The sequence below is a fragment of the Lampris incognitus genome, chromosome 4, assembly GCF_029633865.1.
Source record: "Lampris incognitus isolate fLamInc1 chromosome 4, fLamInc1.hap2, whole genome shotgun sequence".
Classification (NCBI taxonomy): Eukaryota; Metazoa; Chordata; class Actinopteri; order Lampriformes; family Lampridae; genus Lampris; species Lampris incognitus.
This window is the reverse complement of record NC_079214.1, coordinates 66,486,027-66,507,510: the sequence shown is the minus strand read 5'-3', so window position 1 is coordinate 66,507,510 and position 21,484 is coordinate 66,486,027. Positions and strand designations below refer to the sequence as shown.

General features: G+C 46.7%; 1 protein-coding gene and 1 pseudogene across 1 annotated transcript; both read left to right on the top strand.

Annotated features, from left to right (window-relative positions):
- Window positions 1-385: 385 nt before the first annotated feature.
- cebpg (CCAAT enhancer binding protein gamma) lies at window positions 386-3,745 on the top strand. The gene is made up of 2 exons (XM_056278750.1): window positions 386-546; window positions 1,464-3,745. Exon 2 carries the CDS (start codon window positions 1,626-1,628, stop codon window positions 2,172-2,174), a length of 549 nt encoding a protein of 182 aa, XP_056134725.1. The 5' UTR covers window positions 386-546; window positions 1,464-1,625; the 3' UTR covers window positions 2,175-3,745.
- Window positions 3,746-16,391: 12,646 nt separating this feature from the next.
- LOC130112115 (phosphatidylinositol 4-phosphate 5-kinase type-1 gamma-like) lies at window positions 16,392-17,510 on the top strand (annotated as a pseudogene).
- The last annotated feature ends 3,974 nt before the right edge of the window (window positions 17,511-21,484 follow it).

Here is a 21,484-nt window from a genome sequence, read left to right as displayed (position 1 = left end):
AATGTCTACATTTTGGGTGCATTTCAACGTCCTGCGTGTGCTAAGATCATGATGAACTCTTCACTAACATGGTGTCTGCTGGCCATATTAAAAGTGTTTCCATTTGTGCCCCCACTCCCCACCCCCCGTGTCGTGAAATCATCCAGCGGTGCCGCGTTATGCTACTCCTCTCTCTCTCTAAAGAGAAACCATGTGTTGATGTAAACGAACGAGAAAGTCGCCCTGATCATCTCTAACGCGCTCCACTCGCGGATGAAGTCACTCTTATTTCCACGTTTCGTTGACAGAACGCCAAAAACCGAAAGCGTTATCCCATTGGTCCGACCGACTGTCAATCGCAGCCCCTATTGCATCACTCTGCGACGTCCTCGCCTCCCATTGGTCGCACGTAGACATTGCCCTACATGGTCAAAAAGATTTCGCAATCCTGCCCGAGCGCGCCTCACCGATCCAAACAAAACACGACGAGCGGGAATAACGAGGATATTTCCCTTATAAACGTTCACCTTTTGGCGGAGGAAACCCTCGGCTTTTTACCCTGCACAGGTAAGAGCTGCGTAATGACGCCCCGTTCGGACCGTCGCCGGTCCAAGAGGAACCCACAGCTAGCCGCTAAGCTAGCGGCTAGGCTAACAGACCGCTGGGCTTCGTAACAATCCGGGGTTTGTTGGATCTGTTACACAAGACTGCCCGGTGTTTTAATTAATATCTCACCGCGACTATAGATTATAGAGTTTAACCGTTGTTGTTACACAACGTGCGGGTTTTAAATCAACAGCGAAAGAACGGAATATTTTGTCATCCTTTAGATTGGCCGTAGCCTACAGGTTAGGCATCGTCTCACTGCTCCTTATCTTAAAAAAAAAAAAAAGTTAGTTGCCCGGATCACCGTTGTGTCACAACGCCGAAGATGTGGAGGAAGAACAACTCGGAACACCTCGGCAACGCGTTGGAGGTGTCTGTTAATGGTTGGGCACGTTTTATTACACCGCCAAAGCTGCTGTTTTGCTTACCCCCGCATGAGTACGGAGTTCCCTGCTGCCTGCACAAAGAGCAGGGCAGAGTGATGATGCAATCCCGAGGCAACCCACACACACACACACACACACACACACACACACACACACAGCTGAGTGCTGACAACATAGTAACCCGCGGACCAATCAGATGAGGGCAGTTAATTGGAAAATAGGAATAATATTTCCAAATGAATGCTTGTTTTCCAAGTTAGCAATGTGGCGTTTGTTTATTGCGCAGCGGCGGATTCAAATGGAAAGAAATGCACTGTTGACGTCACAAAGCTGAGCAGTCCCACAGGCGTGGCTTTAACACTCAAATTAACTTCCGAGTTTTAATTGATCAGAGACACAGGTTACAGTCTTTTTCGTCTTTGTGTCGATGAATCGTGTGGCTTTGTGTAACGGTATGGTTTCGCTGGTAATAATTCTGATCTGCCTCCACAGGCTCCATATTCTCAGCCTGAGTTTTGGTGAACCTGAAGGCTTCTGTTTACCTTCAGTTCATCGTAAATAGCTGCACCCCACCGTCCCCCCGCCATTGTCCACAACGCCAGCCCCGCTCCCCGCCGTCGGTCGGACAGCGTCTCCTTGTGGCAACGGATCCAAATGAGCAGACAGCCTAAGATATCCCCATCAGAGCACAACGGCGTGAGCGTCATCCAAAGCCAGCCACAGGCCAGCTCTGCCCCTCCATCCTCCAGCTCCGCCCCCCCAGCATCTTCTCTGCCACCTGCCATAGGAGGCCTCCAGCAGGTCCCGCAGCTCGTCCCAGTCAACCCATCGGCCGGCGGGGGCAAGGCTGTGCCACCCAGCAAGATGAAGAAACCTCCAGCGGATAAGGACAGTGAGGAGTACCGTCAGCGGCGGGAGCGGAACAACCTGGCGGTGAAGAAGAGTCGCATGCGCAGCAAGCAGAAGGCACAGGACACACAGCAGCGCGTCAATGAGCTGAAGGAGGAGAACGAACGACTGGAGGCCAAGATCAAACTGCTCAGCAAGGAGCTGAGCGTCCTCAAAGACCTGTTCCTGGAACACGCCCACAACTTGGCCGACAATGTCCAGCCACCAGGGGGCGGTGAGGGCACCAGCCCCACCTCCAACAACAACAACAACAACAACAACAACAGCAGCAGCGGCAATAATATGGGCCAGTAAAAGGGACTTTGTTTTTGTGTGTTGCTCAGGTTGGCTGAGCATTGATGCTCCACTGCTTCGGATCTGTTTTTCTCTCCTTCCTCTCTTTTTTAGATCTGCTCACTAAAGTTTCTCAAAGTATCTGCTCACTAAAACACTACAACTAATGGGTAGCAGGAGACCAATTGCTGCCCCCGAACATTGAATGTCTCACACACAGCCTCGTAGAACAATGGTCTCTGTCTGGCACCTAGTTAGAGACCAGGGATGGACTTCAGCCCAAACTTTCTTGATAGGGTTTAGGGATTATCTCCTGATCCAGGTCTCAGAGCCGCAGTCATTTAAATCAGTCACATTCATATAGCCCCCAGCCCCATTCTCTGTCAGTGGAGCAGCCTAAGGCTGTGTTGACCTTGTAGGTCAGAGCCCTGGTTCTGTGTGTTATATCGGTACTGGAGAGATTTATGGCCTTGGCCACAGGACCAAGATGTACATTTTTAATTAATTGATTATTTCATTTGCATTCTTTCCTTTACAAAAAGTTCTTATATGTCGTGAAAGCCTGATAGAAATTATTCTTTTTTATAGGTGTAAGTGCACTCGCTACATGTTGATGTTGAACAATGTAAGTTGGGTTTTATACAGAAAGGATCTTTTCTATAGGATGGTTACATTTGATTAGTATGTTTGTGTCTAAACTGAGTCAACTGTGTCCTTTCTTGAAGCTCTTAGGGTAAATGTAGGAAGAAGTGAGGTGGAAAAGTACTGACAACTGAGAGAGAACTTGATTTCACCCCCCTACTGCCCTGTTGGTCCATCCCAGGCCAGACGGGTGTGTTTTAGGAATAGTGGATCCAGACAATCGCACACCTCCATGGGGTGTGGAGCAGAACTCTCCTGGTGGAGTCAAAAATCACATCTTAATCCCAGTGGATCCCGGATCAGATTTAAACCTGGGGCTGCTCTGCTGGCAAGGCTGCGGCTCGTCGTCAGTCCTCGGCTAATTAGTCGGTGCAGATCGGGACAAGCCTGACCCAAACCCTCCACATGTTGGCGGGGAGCAGATCATAGCTGTGGTGCTGGTGTGTCCCCATGATAGACTTTGTAATCATCGAGCTTTGTTGGGTGTGGGTCATTGCCATAAGCTTGTCTGTGTTAAAACGTCTGTCTGTGGTAGACCTCCGTACCTCAGGCTCACTGCCACACCAAGCACGGCCTTCCCTGGCTTTTCTCAAGTTTTTCTATCCTTGATTTTTTTTCTACTGTTTTCTTCAGAAAGCCGCATGTTAGATGACTATTTGCATGGAGGGAAACGTTATTGCACTCAGAAGAAGAGAAATGCAAATCTGGCTTATTTACAACATTATCAGGTCTGCAGTGTCTTTATCAACTGCGTTAAATTAGTACAACTCAGCTCTTGTAATACTATGGGTAAAGTGACAATGACATGGAAATATGTCCACAAATATTTTAAATAGGTTGCTTTGGTATTAATGTTGCTGGCCAGCATTTCTCTTACTCATGACCTGCTTTTTATAAGATTGGTTTGGGGTTATGTGCAAAATGTGCATTGTACATTAAAATTGGGTATACAATTTTACCTGTGTTGGCTTTTTTATTTTTATAAGAAGAAGAAGCAGAGAAGAAGAAAGCCACTTTCTTTTGACATTGTGTTCTTGCAATGAATGTGTCCTCTGCATTTAAGCCATCCTATAGTGTGCAGGAGCGGTGGGCAGCTGCAGCGCCCGGGGACCAACTCCAGTTCTTCTATCCATTGCCTTGCTCAGGGGCACAGGCGGGAGTATTAACCCTAACATGCATGTCTTTTTGATGGTGGGAGGAAACCCACGCAGACACGGGGAGAACATGGCAAACTCCACACAGAAATGACCCGGGACCGCCTGGGGTTCGAACCCAGGACCTTGCTCTGAGGCAACAGTGCTAACCACTGTGCTGCCAATATTTTATAAGTAGACAAGTGGTGATATTCACGCACTCGTTTTGAATTTGTGAAACGATGAATGACTTAAGTTCCAGTTATCTGGCCAACGTTTCCCTTCATTTTCCTCCTGACAGAGCGCGCCTTGTGTAGCCTTCATGAAGTTAAACGTTGACCTAAACCGGGCAGTTTTCATAAGAAAAGCATGACAGAGAAGGATCCGAACCATCAGTCTCCCCGGTGGCCTTTGACTGTGAGCTGGATGCTGAGCCAGCATCTATTTTTATGCTCGTCTGCTGTCGAGGCCGAGTACACGAAAGCTGCTTATTTCGGGTCGGTTCAAACAGAAACGGAACAAGGTTGAAGTTCAGGGTTTTGACTGTACCGAAGGTGTAGAGGCTCCGAGCAGAGACCAGCAGGGACGCACCAGTGCTCTGGTCTGTGTTTTAGGTTGTGCATCAAGAGATTGTGCAGGTTCACCAGTTTACTCGCATTCCTGTTTCAAATACACCGACTATCAAGCAGTACCCGTGAGGGTGTCGTGTTATGTACATTTCAGCATCAGACCTTCGCTGAAGATCCGTATATTTGGATTAACAGACGAAAAGAACTCCAGAAATGTACATGTGCAAAGACAGGTCCGGACATGTGAACGGAGTCAAGTGTATTTGGCTGGATCATATTAGCCTGAAGTTGTTGAAAAATGTGTCTGTGGCACTGGAGGTATGAAATGGAAGTGTTTTAGGGGTGCAGCAGCTCCAGAACCTTCATCTCGCCTCCCACACCAAGAGGTGGGCCGAGGATTTGGAGTAATCTATCGCCCACATGAGGACTTTGGCTTTAAATCTTTCTAAAGTGCATCAATTGTGCTCTTTGTATATGAAACGTGCAGGCAGTGAACCTCCTTCAAGCCCTGCTCTTCTGGAGCGCGGAAGGATAATCTTGATGTTTGAAGCTGCATTTACACCGCATGACTTGATGCCCAGGTCCAATTTGTTTTTGCCAATAGCCTATCTGAATTCTTTGACCACCTGTTCACATCTACTTTTAAAAGCGACCCGTATCTGACCCCCCTGTGTTCACGCCATAACTTTGCTTTTGAAATACTTTATTGATCCCCATTGGGAAATTATTTCTCTGCATTTAACCCATCCTGGCTGTGGGCAGCCACCGTGCAGCATCCGGGGACCAACTCCAGTTCGTCTTGCCATGCCTTGCTCAGGGGCACAGACAGGAGTATTAACCCTAACATGCATGTTTCTTTCTGATGGTGGGGGAACTGGAGAAAACCCACCGCAGACACAGGGAGAACATGACAACTCCACACAGAGGACGGCCTGGGATGACCCCGAAGGTTGGGCAACCCCGGGGTTCCAACCCAGGACCTTCTTGCTGTGAGGCGACAGCGCTAACCACTGTGCCACCGTGCCGTGTGTTTGCTCTTGAAACAACCTACATACGTAGGCCTCCATGAGAATTTGTTCCCTGACGTGGAAGAAAAGAGCTTGTGCATCACGTTCAAATGTTTAAATGATGGGCAATTTGCAATGACCTGAAAAAGCCGATCATTGTAGTTACATGAGCATCGCATTGACAGATGTGGCGTTCGGGTCTGATTTATTTCTACATAGGAATGTGGTCAAAACCAAATCTGAATATATCCAATTCCATGTGCTTGTTTCCTGGTTACACAGTCATAATTCATATGCAGTGTGCCACATGTCAGCAAAAAATTGGAATTGGGTCACTCGTACCAGCTTGTCTAAACGTGGCCTAAGTGTTCAGCTGGTAAATTAATGGGCCGGTTGTTTGGTTTGCTGGTCAATACGGACTGTTCAGCTGAACAGAAATCATTTTAAAGGTGTTTAAAATGAACTTTTTCAGAGCGGCTGGGAACCTCGGGTGACACACTATCCATTAGCATGACGTCAGGACTGACAGGATCTGCAGAACTGGACCAGCTCAGACGACAGGAGCTGTTAAGTCAGCAGTGCAGATTGCATTGTAGAATAAATATTTGGCTGAATTTGCCAGAAAGAAACCCATTTGAGAGATGCCGAGGAGCCTGTTTAATACAAGAAGCACTCTCTCTAATGTTTCATATTACAGTACGGGCGTTATTTCCTACCGGTGGTGTTCCCTGCTTGCTGAGGGTCAGTGCCCAGCCAGATAAGGCGAACATGCGTTTGATTACTTATGATCGGTGAATGGATCTCAAATAATGCCCAGTCACAAGGCACTCTCCTCGCTGGCCTTGAAGTCAAACAGGAACAGCTATTTGCCTGGTAAATGATTGACATGTTGGCAATTTCCTGATCAGAATGAAGTGGGACAATTTTTTTTCTTCTATCCCGAGGTCAAAGTAGCACTCATTCCAAGTAGTGATTAATAATGTGTCTCTCTATCTAGCTCTCTCTATTTATCTACTTCTCTATCACTCTCTCTGACATAGATCCACCAATTGCTCATTCTTGCAGACTCTGTACACAAAACTGGTCCACCCACGTACCATTGTTACCATAATTACCTTTGCTGTCAGATCTTTCAGTGTCCCATCTAAAAATAAAGCTTGCTTCATCCCTGGTAGTTACCCAGGCTGTCTGGAACAGCTAACACAGCTGTAATCCCACCTATGCTCGCTGGGTTTGACTGATGACTGTGGCTCAAACTAAATTGCGGAGATTAGATCTAATCTGAAAATGAGCTGCTGAACACTGTGGACGATAGCCGTCTAGATGCGGGAGGAGCAGCCGTATTACTGAAAGATCATCTGTTTAAATCCCCTGAGTGGAGACTCAAATCTCCCCTTGGAAATTGAATGACTGAGGCTTTCTTCTGCTTTAATAACTGTAAATGTCCTAGAGTAATTCAGCTGGACCTCAGTTGTTGCAATGGAGCTGCTGAACGCCCCACCGAGAAAGACTATTTGCGCTGGCTCGAACAGAAGAGGGCGGAGCTGAACCAGAAGAGGGCGGGGTCATAACATTAGGGCAGGGCTGAAATAAAACAAGGCGGGACTAGAACAGAAGAGGGCGGGGCTGAAACAGAGCCTGGTGTTTAGTCAATGCCAGACCCGTTGAAAGAGAGTTGCAACACTCGTGAACTCGCTGCCACACAAACACGTGGTTCGTGTAGCTCTCAATAGTTCCAAAGAAATCCGGGCTGTCGTGGGGGTGTCCGGGTGGAGTGGCGGTCTATTCCGTTGCCTACCAACACGGGGATCGCTGGTTCGGATCCCCGTGTTACCTTCGGCTTGGTCGGGCATCCCTACAGACACAATTAGTGGAAAGCCGGATGTGGGTATGTGTCCTGGTCGCCGCACTAGCGCCTCTTCTGGTCGGTCGAGGCGCCTGTTCGGAGGGGACTAGCGTGATCCTCTCACGCGCTACGTCCCCCTGGTGAAACTCCTCACTGTCAGGTGAAAAGAAGCGGCTGGCGACTCCACATCTATCGGTGGAGGCATGTGGTAGTCTGCAGCCCTCCCTGGATCGGCAGAGGTGGTGGAGCAGCGACCGGGACGGCTCAGAAGAGTGGGGTAATTGGCCGGATACAATTGGGGAGAAAAGGGGGGAGAAATCCACGCTGTCAACCTGTTTTTATGGTTTTGTGCGAGACAGACAGCAGCAATGATTCTATTGACAAGAATTTTGGCACTGTGCATTACTGTTGTGTTCTATCGTTCATATGTCTGCTCCTTATTATTTACACGTGATTTTGTAGCGAATTCGGGGGACAACGCAACCACAGAAACTGCCGCGGCCGGGAAGCGAACCCGTATCGCCCGCACCACAGGAGACATCGCTAACCGCTCGACTAAAGAGTCAGACCCGCCAGCCAGCGGCCAGCGTGTCTTCTTATCCAGGCACGTTACAATATTATATTACTTACTTTATACCACTAGGCAGTAATATCATAAAGCAGAGCTAGGGATGGCTACGATGCTATGCTACTGTGCCAGCTACTGAGGACTATTAATTTACTTTACATTTAGCCTGTTGAAGTAAATGGCACTTGTTAAGCCCACATTATAATTACTACGCTGACGACCCGGACATTCAATGTAAACAATAGCATTACTGGGGAGCAGCAGAGAGGCATCATTAATCAGTTTTGCTGATTAATGATGCTGGAGGGAAGGGGGGCTGTTCTCACAACAGGGGGAAAAATATTAATGCGCATATATTGTAAATGCATTCATTTACAGCATGTATGCATTAATATGATGTTAATATTAACATAATTATTAATTTGATTAATGATTAATATGAATATAACGTGAGCGGATTTGATGGTGTGTGCGAGTGCAGCTGAGAATTATGGCCGACACGACCTGGTGAGAGGCCAAGTATTGTGAATTATGGGCTACACGGCCTTCAGAGAGGCCAAGTATTGTGAGTTATGGGCTACACGGCCTTCAGAGAGGGTGTGTAGGCCATAGTTGTCAGCTACACTCTCTCACACACTATTTAGCCCTGTGATGGTCTGGCGACCTGTCCAGGATGTCTCCCCCGCCTGCCGTGCAATGACTGCTGAGACAGGCTCCAGCATCCTCACGACCCTGAGTAAGATAAGCGGTTTGGATAATGAATGAATGAATGAATGCATTAACATTTTTCTCACGCTTATATGGTCACAATTACTCATGTCCTAATGTTATCTTGTGTTAAGACATTAACATAAACATGCACAAAAAGTGAATATTTATCATGACAGTAACTGCTCGATTTGAGCCAAGAAAGAAGTTTCGTCAATAGTGCAAAATATGCAAGGCAACCACTTGCATTCAACAAAACAGTTATTACATAATATGTCCAGGGGGAGGGTAAAGGTCCAGTCTGCTCCCCCACCGATGGTCTTCCACTCCTGTTGCTGGTAGTGTTAGCTCCAGGCCTTGCTATCACGACTGCTGCTCACAACAGACTGGACCCACACACACACACATACAATTATAGTGGTTGAAATATAAAAATATTAAAAATATTCAGCTCCTGCACCTCATAATTTTATCCTGGACAACAAAACAGGGACAAAGTGAGTTGTGGAGTTGCTCATGCTTTCTACAACAGCACACATCTTGCAACTCTTCTCCATCTCTAGTGTGTCCATTCCACAACATGCAAGCATCCTGCTCCAAGAGCTTTCATAGGTGCCTCGGGATTTGGACTTTTACTACCCCAGTTTCATAATTATTCTTTTTTATTTTATTTCATTTTATTTCGTCTAAGTGCTTGACTCATTTCCTATGCTATTGTTAGATTCACCTTCATTGTGTTGTATTTATCTAACTGTTGGCTTTGTTCTGGAGCTAGGCACCTAAGAATTTCACGATACATTATACTGTGTGTGGTTGTGTATGCGACAATAAAACATGATTTGATTTGCATATTCCAGGGGGTTTAGAGTTCACCCACCAACTTTATCAATAAATCTAATAAACGAAGATAAACTTTGCATGCCAACGAACACCAATAACTGCAATTAATTTTAGGCAAATTTAGGCCAACTGACATCTGGTTATTGTAGCTAGCTAAGTGTTGCTTACATTAACTAACTGCATTTAGAATCTAACGAGCTATTATCTTACGAGTAACATCAACTAAAGCTGGCTACATAATACACCGCAATTGACTAAATTCATGAGAGGTTCGCTGATGCATTAAAACGTCAAAAAAATACAGTCATTTCATCAACTTACCAGTGAGTGTGCTTGGGAAACACTGAGAATGAATGGGGTTCAACGCTGGCACTATACAGTGTTTGGAACTATTGGTAACCCCACAACACGGGTTATGTCCGCATTCTGCCATTACAAAAGCAGTCTATGGGAGTGTCACAACTCTCTCTTTCAACAGGTCTGTTCAATCCAAGCCACTGAGAGAATTCCCAACCACTGCCTTCAAGTACAATAATACTGTAGCGAATTCGGGGGACAACGCAACCACAGGAAGTGCCGTGGCCGGGACGCGAACCCGTATCGCCCGCACCGCAGGAGACATCGCTAACCGCCCGACCAAAGGGTCAGACCCGCCGACCAGCGTGTCTACTTATCCATGCACGTTACAATACAATAATACTGTAACGTTACAGTTACAGGATTATCATAGTCGAGCGGTTAGCGATGTCTCCTGCGGTGCGGGCGATACGGGTTCGCGTCCCGGCCGCGGCAGTTCCTGTGGTTGCGTTGTCCCCTTGAATTCGCTAGTCCGGGGGAATCTGGGAATCCGCCGCAGTCAGTAATCGAACGCGGGTATCCCGCGCCACGGGAGACTCCGTTAACCACTCGACTAAAGGTTATGACCCGTTAGCCAACGGGCTAGGGGGCTAGTCCTTTGGGATCGTTATGTTACCCCCATCCTTCGGGAAGCGCTTCAGTATACGAGCTCCCTCACGCCTCTGGGCGCACGCGCTTCCGATCGCCTCACGCCGGGTTGCCCGCACCACAGGCGACTTCGCTAACCAGTCAACTAAAGGGTCCGACCCGTTAGCCCGTGTAGACTCCAGTGTAGCGAATTCAGGGGGGCAGCCGGGAAGCGAACCCGTGTCGCCCGCACCACGGGCAACTGCGCTAACCAGTCAACTAAAGGGTCCCACCCATTAGCCCACCCAGTCTACACATCCGTGGTCATTACATTTCCAAATACAAACGCCACACAGAGGACGACCCCCAAGGTTGGACTACCCCGGGGTTCGAACCCAGAACCTTCTTGCTGTGAGGCGACCGCGCTAACCACTGTGCCGCCTCTTTATTGGACACATTTTCATATTTAAAGGTACGAACAAAGACATAGACAATAGAAAACAAAAATAAAAAGGGGACAAAAATAAACAAAAAAGATGACATTTTACAGTGCCAGAGTTTATGTTTATGAAGCATATTAAATTCGCTTAGGAACTTAAAAGTCTTCATAGCTTTTTTGTTTTTAACGTTAAATAAAATGGTGCTACATTGTTTAAATTCATTAATAAAGTGCAGGAAAGTTGGCTTGGTTCCTGACCATTTTTTCTTATGAATATGGCATTTTCCAAAACATAATAACTAGTATGCCTGGCTGCCTGTCTAGGGTGTTTCCCCGTCCAGGGTGTCTCCCCACCTGCCGCCCGGTGACTGCTGGGATAGACTCCAGCATTCCCGCGAACCTGAGAGCAGAAAAAGCGGTTTGGATAATGGATGGATGGATGGATGATATACAGCGTGTTATTTCCAATCTTATCTTTGCTCAAATATAGCATTACATCAAACATATCTCTTTCAGTATTTATCTTGTCTCTTTTTTTTAGAAAGTTGGCTACATCAATCCAAAACATTCTAGTATTTAAACGCTGGAAGAATAGATGAGTTATACTCTCTTTTTCTAGCCCACAAAAATCACACTTATAGTCAGTATGTAGTTTGAATCTTTCTCACACTAGCTTTACCGGATAAATTCTATGCCATAAAGCCAAATTTGTGGCTTCAAAATATCCCTTCAGAAACGAATGAGTGACATCACCGATGCCACGTCCATTTTTTTTAACAGTCTATGGCATAAAGTGGTGGTTATTGCCTATACTCCCCTTGATCCCCCCCCCCTACTGAAGAATTGCCTCCCTGCCCTATGCCCCTACCTCACCAAACTTTTCAATTCCTCACTGTCCCATGGAATTGTCCCCTCTTCCTACAAAACTGCAGCTGTCACCCCAATTCTCAAGAAACCTGGTCTTGATCCATCCTGCCTCTACCACTACCGGCCAATTTTCAATCTCCCCTTCCTCTCTAAAACCCTGGAACGCATTGTCGCCACACAACTCCAAACCTACCTACACTCCAACAACCTACTTGAACCCCTCCAGTCTGGTTTTCGCCCACTCCACAGCAATGAAACTGCACTTCTTAAAGTACTTAATGACCTCCTCATCTCTGCTGATACTGGAGCCCTTAACATCCTCATCCTCCTCGACCTGAGTTCAGCCTTCGATACTGTGAGCCACAGCATCCTGCTCACCAGATTGAAACATGTCGGTATTGAAGGCACCGTACTCAGCTGGCTCCAGTCTTACCTCTCCAACAGGTCACACTTCATCTCACTTCACAACCACTCCTCTGTTCCATCCACAGTCACACAAGGTGTTCCCCAAGGTTCTGTATTCGGCCCACTCCTTTTCATCATCTACATCCTCCCTCTTGGTCAGATTCTCCGCCATTTCAACTTGAACTTCCACTGTTATGCTGATGACACCTAGATATACCTCAGCACCAAATCACCTCACAATCCACCCCTCTCTCACATCGACTCCTGTCTGTCTGCAGTTAAAGTCTGAATGCAGCAAAACCTCCTCAAACTCAACAGTGACAAAACTGAACTCCTCTTCATTGGCTCCAAGTCCACTCTCAGCCAAATCAACAACCTTGCACTCACCATCGATGGCACTACTGTCTCCCCTTCCCCCCAGGCACGCAACCTTGGTGTGATCCTTGATCCCACCCTCTCCCTTGAGCCACATATCCGCCAAATGGTCAAATCCTCCTTCTACCATCTTCATAACATTGCAAAAATAAGATCTTTTCTCACAGGCCCTGCTGCTGAGATACTGATTCATGCCTTCATCTCCTCCCACCTTGATTACTGCAACCCACTCCTCTATGGCATCAATGCTAGCTCTATCAAGGGACTCCAATTGGTCCAGAACGCATCCGCCCGACTTTTAACTTTCACCAAATCCTGGCACCACATCACCCCAGTCCTAAAAGACCTCCACTGGCTACCCATCTCCCACCGGATCAATTACAAACTCCTGGTTCTTACTTATAAAGCCCTTCACAAACTGGTTCCCCCATACCTCACCGATTGCCTCTACCCCTACCAACCCTCTCGGTTCCTCAGATCCACCTCAACCTCCCTTCTCTCTACCCCCAGGTCCAACCTCCGCGGCTTTGGTGACCGAGCCCTCTCCAGCGCAGCTCCCAGGCTCTGGAACTCACTTCCCCAAATCATTAGAGACTCAGAATCCCTCTCACTCTTCCAATCCCGTCTCAAGACACACCTTTTCTCCATTGCCTTCTCGTGCCCCCCCCGCCCCCGTCCGCTCATACACCCCTGGTCTGGGGCAGGCTGGGGACTGAGCGCTTGACCTGCATCTGTGATTTATGTGATTTATGATGTTTGTTTTTCTTCCCTATATATCTGTCCAAGTCGGAGAGTACTGCTGGCGTCGTCTGTGGCTGCCGCTGCCCCCTCTCTTAGCCCCCCTTCCCATCCACCCCTGTATCTCTGTGTTATGTTCATCTGTCGTCTTGTTTCACTCCATTTATTGTAGAGCGACTTTGAGCACTTGAAAAGCGCTATAATAAGAATGTTTTATTATTATTATTCACAGCGGAAAATGGTGGATTGCTCCCTCCGGGTTGGGGATGAGTCGTTGCCTCAACTGAAGGGAGTTCAAGTATTTCGGGGTCTTGTTCATGAGTGAGGGTAGGGTGGAGCGGGAGATTGTCAGGCGGATTGATGCAGCATCAGCAGTAATGCGGGAAGAGGGAGCTGAGCTGGAAGGCAAAGCTCTCAATTTACCAGTTAGTCTTCGTTCCAACCCTCACCTATGGTCATGAGCTTTGGGTAGTGACCGAAAGGGTGAGATCACAGATACAAGCGGCTGAAATGAGTTTCCTCCGTAGGGTGTCTTGGCTCAGCCTTAGAGATAGGATGAGGAACTCGGACATCTGGAGGGAGCTTGGAGTAGAGCCGCTGCTGCTTCGCGTCGAAAGGAGCCAGTTGAGGTGGTTCGGGCATCTGATCCGGATGCCTCCTGGGCGCCTTCCTTTGGAGGTTTACCCTGCACGGCCAACTGGGAGGAGACCAAAGGGTAGACCCAGAACTCAATGCAGGGACTACATGTCCAATCTGGCCTGGGAACGCCTTGGGATCCCCCAGGAGGAGCTGGAGGGCGTTGCTGGGGAGAGGGACGTCTGGAGTGCCCTTAACTTGCTGCCACCTTGACCCGACCCCAGGTCGCTGAAGATGAATGAATGAATGAATGAGAGTATTGCACCTTGTAGAAACAGCGTTACTTTCCGAGGACGTGCAGACCAAGCAATACTCTGAACAGCTCTCCACCTTATTCCTAGCCCCTATGAGACCTTGCCTGAATTATGGGCGCGACTTCCAGCGCGTCCTGTCACTGAGCTGGAGCGATTTGTGCGGCGTCTCATTCATTCATTCATTCATTCATGAAGATCTAGCTAGCCAAATTAGCCAATGGTATGGGAACACAACCTCACGGAGCTCAGAAAGGGTGACATAAGAACACCTTTGCAGTCTGTAATGGATGGTTGGGAAGATGACTTAAAGAAGTGGCCTCGTATCACGTGGCGTGACAGCAGTCTTGCGTGTGTATAACTGAATTCAGTTTTTGGCCTTATTCTGTTTTGGCAGTTTCATCCTCGAGGGTTTTGATCTTTTTTGACGGTCAGTTCAAGGATTTTGAATTCTTCTTGGATGTGTTTCTGCTCTGAGCTGAGGCTATTTGATATTTTGTTTGGTTTGTTCAGTTTCAATTTTGTTTTTGTTTTTTTTTCCAAAATCTCTCTCCCAAATGTCACAGTTCAGTTGTTTGCTTAAGTTGTTCCATTTCTCCCAGAATAGCGTTTGTTTTCTCCCAGGGAGGGTTTTGGTCTATGGAGTCCTCAGTGCCTCCTAGTTTTTGATGGAAGTGTTCTCATTTTTTCTGTTGTGTTTGGATTCTCTGTCTTTAAACATCATTTGGACGCTGGCCTGTGTTTTAAGCTTGATGGTGTTTTATTAGTTGAACTGGTTTCTTACTTTTTCTCTCGTTTTTTTTTTTTTGCAGTCTTCTTCAAACCATTGTTTTAGTCACAGAGCTGTGTTACTTGAGCCCTGCCCTCGTGACTGATTTGTGATAAATATGATTCATATGACTTATGGCCATATGTATGCCTAATTGATTTGAATGAAACTCGGTTAGGAGATGACAATGTTCAATATCTAGGTGGAGACTTTCAAAGACATTCTCTTTGTGGTAAGGTGACGCCGGTGGTGTTAGTTGTACACTATCTATCTATCTATCTATCTATCTATCTATCTATCTATCTATCTATCTATCTATCTATCTATCTATCTATCTATCTATCTATCTATCTATCTATCTATCTATCTATCTATCTATCTATGCATTCATTCATTCATTCATTTACACCAATAAAATACATTTCCTCTGAGAGAGAAACAGAATAGTATCAATGTAATTAATATTAATTTAACTGTAATTTAATTTTAATTTAATTTACTTTTTTAATTAAATTTAACTTTATTTATCCATCCATCCATTATCCAGACCGCTTATCCTGCTCTCAGGGTCGCGGGAGATGCTGGAGCCTATCCCAGCAGTCACTGGGCGGCAGGCAGGGAGACACCCTGGACAGGCCGCCAGGCCATCACAGGACTACATTTAACTTTAATTAAACGTAATTAAACAATTTAACTTTAATTGTAATTGGGGAACAAGCTCCTGAAAACATTTTGAATAGCTCTAGAATTTTTTTTTAGCATAAATGCAATGACATTTCACAGTTAGCTTAGCATAATAAAATACTTAAATAGACCGGAAAGAGTAAAGAGTAGAGGAATTAGTGGCCAATATTTCCGGGCTTCCAAAGAAGCTGCTGGCTGCTCGCTTCCGTTCCTGTGAGACTTCCTCTTCTGTGCATCTGTCATGGTTTACAGTCAGTTAGTAATCTTAGATGTGAGAATGGAGGAGCAGTTAAGGGACGACGTCATTGGCGACTGTTGTTTCGCAAGTAGTCAACACAAATCGAACGTTTCTCCACACAATACACAAATATTCATACTGTTTATAGGTGTTTTAGGTCCAGACGACATTTCGGCCAATGTGTGCGGCCTCTTTCGCTCCCCACGCGGACTCTTACCGACATGCGCTCTCGCTCGCTCGCTCGCTCGCTCTCGCTCTCTCGCTCTCTCTCTCTCTCTCTCTCTCTCTCTCTCTCTCTCTCTCTCTCTCTCGGTGCATGCTGGGAGTCGATGTGTGAGTGAGTGTATTTGGTTGTTGACTTTGCAGAAAGTAGTTGGTCTTGATTTGCTGGATGAGAAGAAGTGTTTCCGGTTGAGAAAACATAACAGGCCTCAGAAAGATGCGTAAAAGGTTCTAAAAGGTTAAAGACTAAGTAAATAAGGTCACGGTGAGTACGTTGCAATGGGCGATCTTCTTACTGTTACCTCTACCTGTTTATATCATCTCTTTCTCTGGCTTTTATGTACAAGGGGTAGGATGGCTCCTTCTCCCAAACTTCTATGCCTGTCCCGATCGATGTCAAACCAGCTCTCCTGAATCCCACAGCAACCAAGAGAACTGACTTGATCATGTGTCGACTCGACCCCAACTTTAGACTCCAACAAAAGGAAGACCAAATATATACTACCAATGCTGCTGCAAAGAAGGCCTTCGTCACAGAGATGCCTTCTTTCTCAGGCCAGCCCGGTCAGGGGAAGTAGATTGGCCACAGAGGTGTGGACGCCTCAGGAGAGACAACCTACAAGAAGACCACGCCCTCTGCCCTGAAAGGTGCCATCCAGCTGGGTATAGGTTACACAATGGGTAGGTAACCTGAGCTCCAAGCCAGAGAGAGACGTGTTGATGCAGAAATTCTACGTGATAGAGTATATTCTTCTCCAGCGAGGGCAGCAACTTTATTTATTTATTTGTTTATTGATTGATTGATTTTGAGAGACTTTATTGATCCCCGTAAGGAAATCGTGCTCTGCATTTAACCCATCCTAGCTGTGTAGCTAGGAGCAGTGGGCAGCCACTGTGCAGCACCCGGGGACCAACTCCAGTTTGTCTCGCCATGCCTCAGTCAATGGCATAGACAGGAGGAGTATTAACCCTAACATGCATGTCTTTTTGATAGTGGGGGGAAACCGGAGCACCCGGAGAAAACCCACCGCAGACATGTAGAGAACATGCAAACTCCACACAGAAAGGACCTGGAATGGCCTAGGGTTCGAACCTAGGACCTGGAATGGCCTAGGGTTTCGAACCTAGGACCTTCTTGCTGTGAGTCAACATTGCTAACCACTGGGCCACCGACCTGGATTGACCCCCAAGGTTGGACAACCCTGGCATTCGAACCCAGAACCAGGACCCACGACCAATTTGACCCCAGCCCACCATTTCCCGGACTTTTGCTTCAAAACCTACGCTTCTGTGGCTTTCCGCTATTTCAGAAGTGTTCGGCATCAGACTGGATGACTACCTGTACTTGCTACGTAATGAGCCCCTGATCAAGCTGTCCCAACCCAGAAGCAAGCAGGAGGTCAGTTTTGTATCTGACCAAGGATGATGAGTTCATCATCAAGACTGTCATGCATAAGGAGGCTGAGTTTCTACAGTAATTGCTATCCGGATACTAAATGTGCGAATGGTTGGAGCCTGCAGCTTCCTTGTACTGGCTGCTGAGGAGCCCCTGGTTCATGGAACCAGGCTGGAGGTCCAAGATCAGCGCACTCCAGGACTCACCAGGAACATCATCCTACAACCCATAGTAGCTGCAGCAGGATCAGGACTCAACAACCCCTAGGCGGTAGCCCAGCTGCTCAACATGAGGTCTACATGCCGCACAAGAGACATTTTAAATCTATGGATTAAAAACTGTCTGAAGAGGAGCTGATGATGCTGAGGGACTACGACAGGGGAGCAGAGCATCCAAACAGAAATGACCGTTTTCCAGAACTTGGGGGAGTATTGTGCTCAGTGGGAGATGATGAAGATCTGGTTTTCTTTTTCTAATTTGCGTAACGAGGAAAAGTCCTGGCTGTATTGTTGGCTTATGTTTTATGTTTTATTTATTTATTTATTATGTAAAGTGTGTACACACAGCATCCTTTGCACGTAGTCCATCTCCGGAGTGAGATCCCTCCTCTGTTGCTCTCCCTGAGATTTCTTCCTATTTTTTTTCCCCCTGTTCGATGGTGTTGTAGGGAGTTGTTCCTTATCCGATGCGAGGGTCTAAGGACAGGATATTGTGTTGCTGTGAAGTCCTTTGAGGTAAATTTGTGTGTGTGTTGCTGGGCTGTGCCTGAAGAGTTGAATTGACTTGACTACTAAATTTGTGGCTGAGGTCTCTCTCGGTCTCTCTCTCTCTCTCTCTCTCTCCTCTCTCTCTCTCTCTCTCTCTCTCTCTCTCTCTCTCTCTCTCTCTCTCTCTCTCTCTCTCTCTCTCTCTCTCTCTCTCTCTCTCTCTCTCTCTCTCTCTCCTCTCTCTCTCTCTCTCTCTCTCTCTCTCTCTCCTCTCCTCTCTCTCTCTCTCTCCTCTCTCTCTCTCTCTCTCTCTCTGTTTTCGTGGAATGGAAACACGGAGGCCTGCTGTCAGATCGACTGATTGACATCAAATCAGGCCTGACATCAGTTCTGAACCACAGCCGAGTTCGGGAACGGGGGAGGGGATCGGGATGGATGCGGGTCAGAGTAAAGCTGGCCTTGGTACCGGTGTCCAACCTCTCCAAACCGAACCTGGCACCCGTGGGAGTGCCGCAGGGCCTGGAGTTGGGCGAGGCGTCTTGTTCTGGCCGATCTGAGCAGCCAGGTTTCAGTCTTTTAAACACACCCTCCCCATCACACAGCAATATGACTCAGCTAGTGTGTGTCTGTGTACATGCGTGTGTGTGTTTGTATGTCTGTATGAGCATATGTGTGAGGGTGAATTAGTGTGTTTGTCTACGTGTGTGTGCGCGTTCTGCTCTGGGTCTATGTACGTAAACATATCGATGGTAATGGAGGAAGACAGTTTTGATCCAGAGAACTATATTCCCACGATGCTTTGCTGCGGCCTCAAAAGTGTTCACTTCCTTAACAGATGGGCAGACATGAAAATATTTGAAAGTTCAAACATAAAAATGAGCGATGAATCCTTTGCAGAGAGAATCTCTGTTGGTCCGGCACGCCAAGATACGTTTGTTTAAAGTCAACCTCCTCGAAGAATTTGGCGTCCAAAGCACTTCAGGCAGAGAAACATCTGGAAAACATGTTCTTCGGTTTTGTTTCAGGTTTTTTTCCCCTCCCCCCCCCCCTTTAAACAGCAAGGCCACCTAATGGCTTTGATCATTTCACAAAAAGCACAGAGCACATTCACTATCTGCAGTCCCTCAGCCAGGACCCCTGCTCACAGGGCCGCCCAGCTCTAGAGCCATCACACTGCATCTGTCTCACACACACACACACACACACACACACACACACACACACACACACACACACACACACACACACACACACACACACACACACACACACACACACACACACACACACACACATCCCTCAGGAAGAGTGAGAGTCTGGCCTTTTCCTGGGTCCTCAGCTTCATGACAAAGGAATAAACCATGTCCACACATCTCCCATCGGCATCAACTTCTGCAGAGGAATGGCGTTGCCGTCTTTAAAGGACGCTTTTAAAGACGCAGCAGGCAGCGGGAGCAAACCACAACTGGTATAACGAGAAATTAACTACCGAGAAGGATGTATTGTGCATGCTCAATAATCCAACTAAGAAAATCACAGGAAGTTGAACAGTTCCTGATTCAGCTTCCTGTGATACCGAGAAGGACAGCAATAATGAAAATAACAGTAATGCAAGTGATACTGAAGCACAGGCTATGGATGTATGCGGAGACGGAGGACAGACAGAAGCAGTGAGAGACAGTCAGACAGCGAGGCTGAGGCTCAGGTCTCCGCAACAGGTGAGTCACGCTGTAAAAATGCTGAAAATGAAGGGAAATGTCAGAGGATGATAGCCTATCACAGTTTACTGATATTATGTCACAGGGTAATCAGCAGTCATATTCCATAAAGGAGATTAATGATTTCCTTGATTAAATTTATGGCAGACAGACTGTGGAAATAACAGATTTCTCCTCTAAAGTGGACAAAAGTGGACAGTTTTGTTAACGCAGTTATGAGATTAGAAACATGGTTGGCTATAAATAGCTTAGCAGACAGAACAGGTTTCGTCTAAAGAAGATTCTGACTAAACTTGGGAAAGAAAAGCAAGGAAAGGTTCCTTCAAATGCGCAAAATTAAAGATGGGTGATGCACAAAAAGGCGTTTTGGAAAGGTCTCACTGTCTGCGTTTCCTTCCTTTCCTTCCTTTTCTTTCTTTTCTTATGGAAGCGTTTGTGGGCAGGAAGCTTAAATATAATTGGAGGATGGGATAGGGATGAGCAAGACATGGCGCTGAGCCGAGTGGAGCTAAAAACATGGATGTGCTCTTCTTACAGGAGACACATAGCTCGGTAGACAGTGAGTGAGAGGAGTTGGGCAGGCCCATGTTTTTGAGCCACGGTACCAACTTTAGTGCGGGCGTACCTGCTCTGTTCTCACAGCACCTCCTTTTAACAAATGTGAAGTGGAGCAGAGCAGAATCCAAGTAGTTCGGGCAACAATCTGAGATATACCTTTTGTTTTCACCACACATATATGCTTATAACTCTGGCACTGATGGTTTGAGATTGTTTGGCAAACTGAATGACAACTTGAACAGTGCAGTAGTAGCTCAATAGCCGTAGTGGGAGGAGACTATGTTTGCACTACACGTCCTACAATTGACAGAAACTCAGAGAGGCCTCATTTCTGTCCAGTGTGGTCACAGAAAATGACCTCACGGATGTTTGGAGGAAACTTAACCCGGCGGTTAGCCAGTACACATGGGTGGAAGCTGTTGAGGGTAGTGTGAGGGCAGCCAGGTTGGATAGGATTTTTCTAAATCAAACATATTACAACAGGTCAATTAGATGGACTGCTTTTTTATATAGTACCCGTCTAGCCTACCGACCACTCAAAGCGCTTTACAACGCATGTCTCACATTCACCCATTTCTACACTGATGGCACGGGCCAACCTGCTCATCAGGAGCTCAGTGTTTTTGCTCAAGGACACACTCTCTGCAGGAGCCAGGGATCGAACACAGCGACCTTCTGATTACTAGATGACCCACTCTACCTCCTGAGCCATACCACTGCTTGAAGTACACAATATCGCCTGTTAGATTTTCAGATCACCATTTAATAGTGTCAGACTTTTCCATACTAACACAGTTTCAACACTGTCCTTACTGGGCACTTCAATGTATGGTTAACACGTGATACTTTCTTTCAGTTCTTCTCTGATTTCTGGAGTCAATGGAGGCCTGAGAAAGAAAGATTTGAAAGCTTAGCTTGGTGGTGGGAGGTAGGAAAAAAGACAAATTAGAACTTTCTGTCAGCAATACATAAAACACACGTTAGCTATAGAGAAAATCTGCTTTGCAGAATTAGGGAAAGAAATTAAGATATTAGAAGATGAAGTGATTATTGGAGGTAATGGTGGCAATAGCAGTACCTGATAGGGTAGG

Excerpts from the sequence above, each read along its gene's own strand:
- cebpg (XM_056278750.1), top strand. The coding sequence starts at position 1,626 with ATGAGCAGACAGCCTAAGATATCCCCATCAGAGCACAACGGCGTGAGC.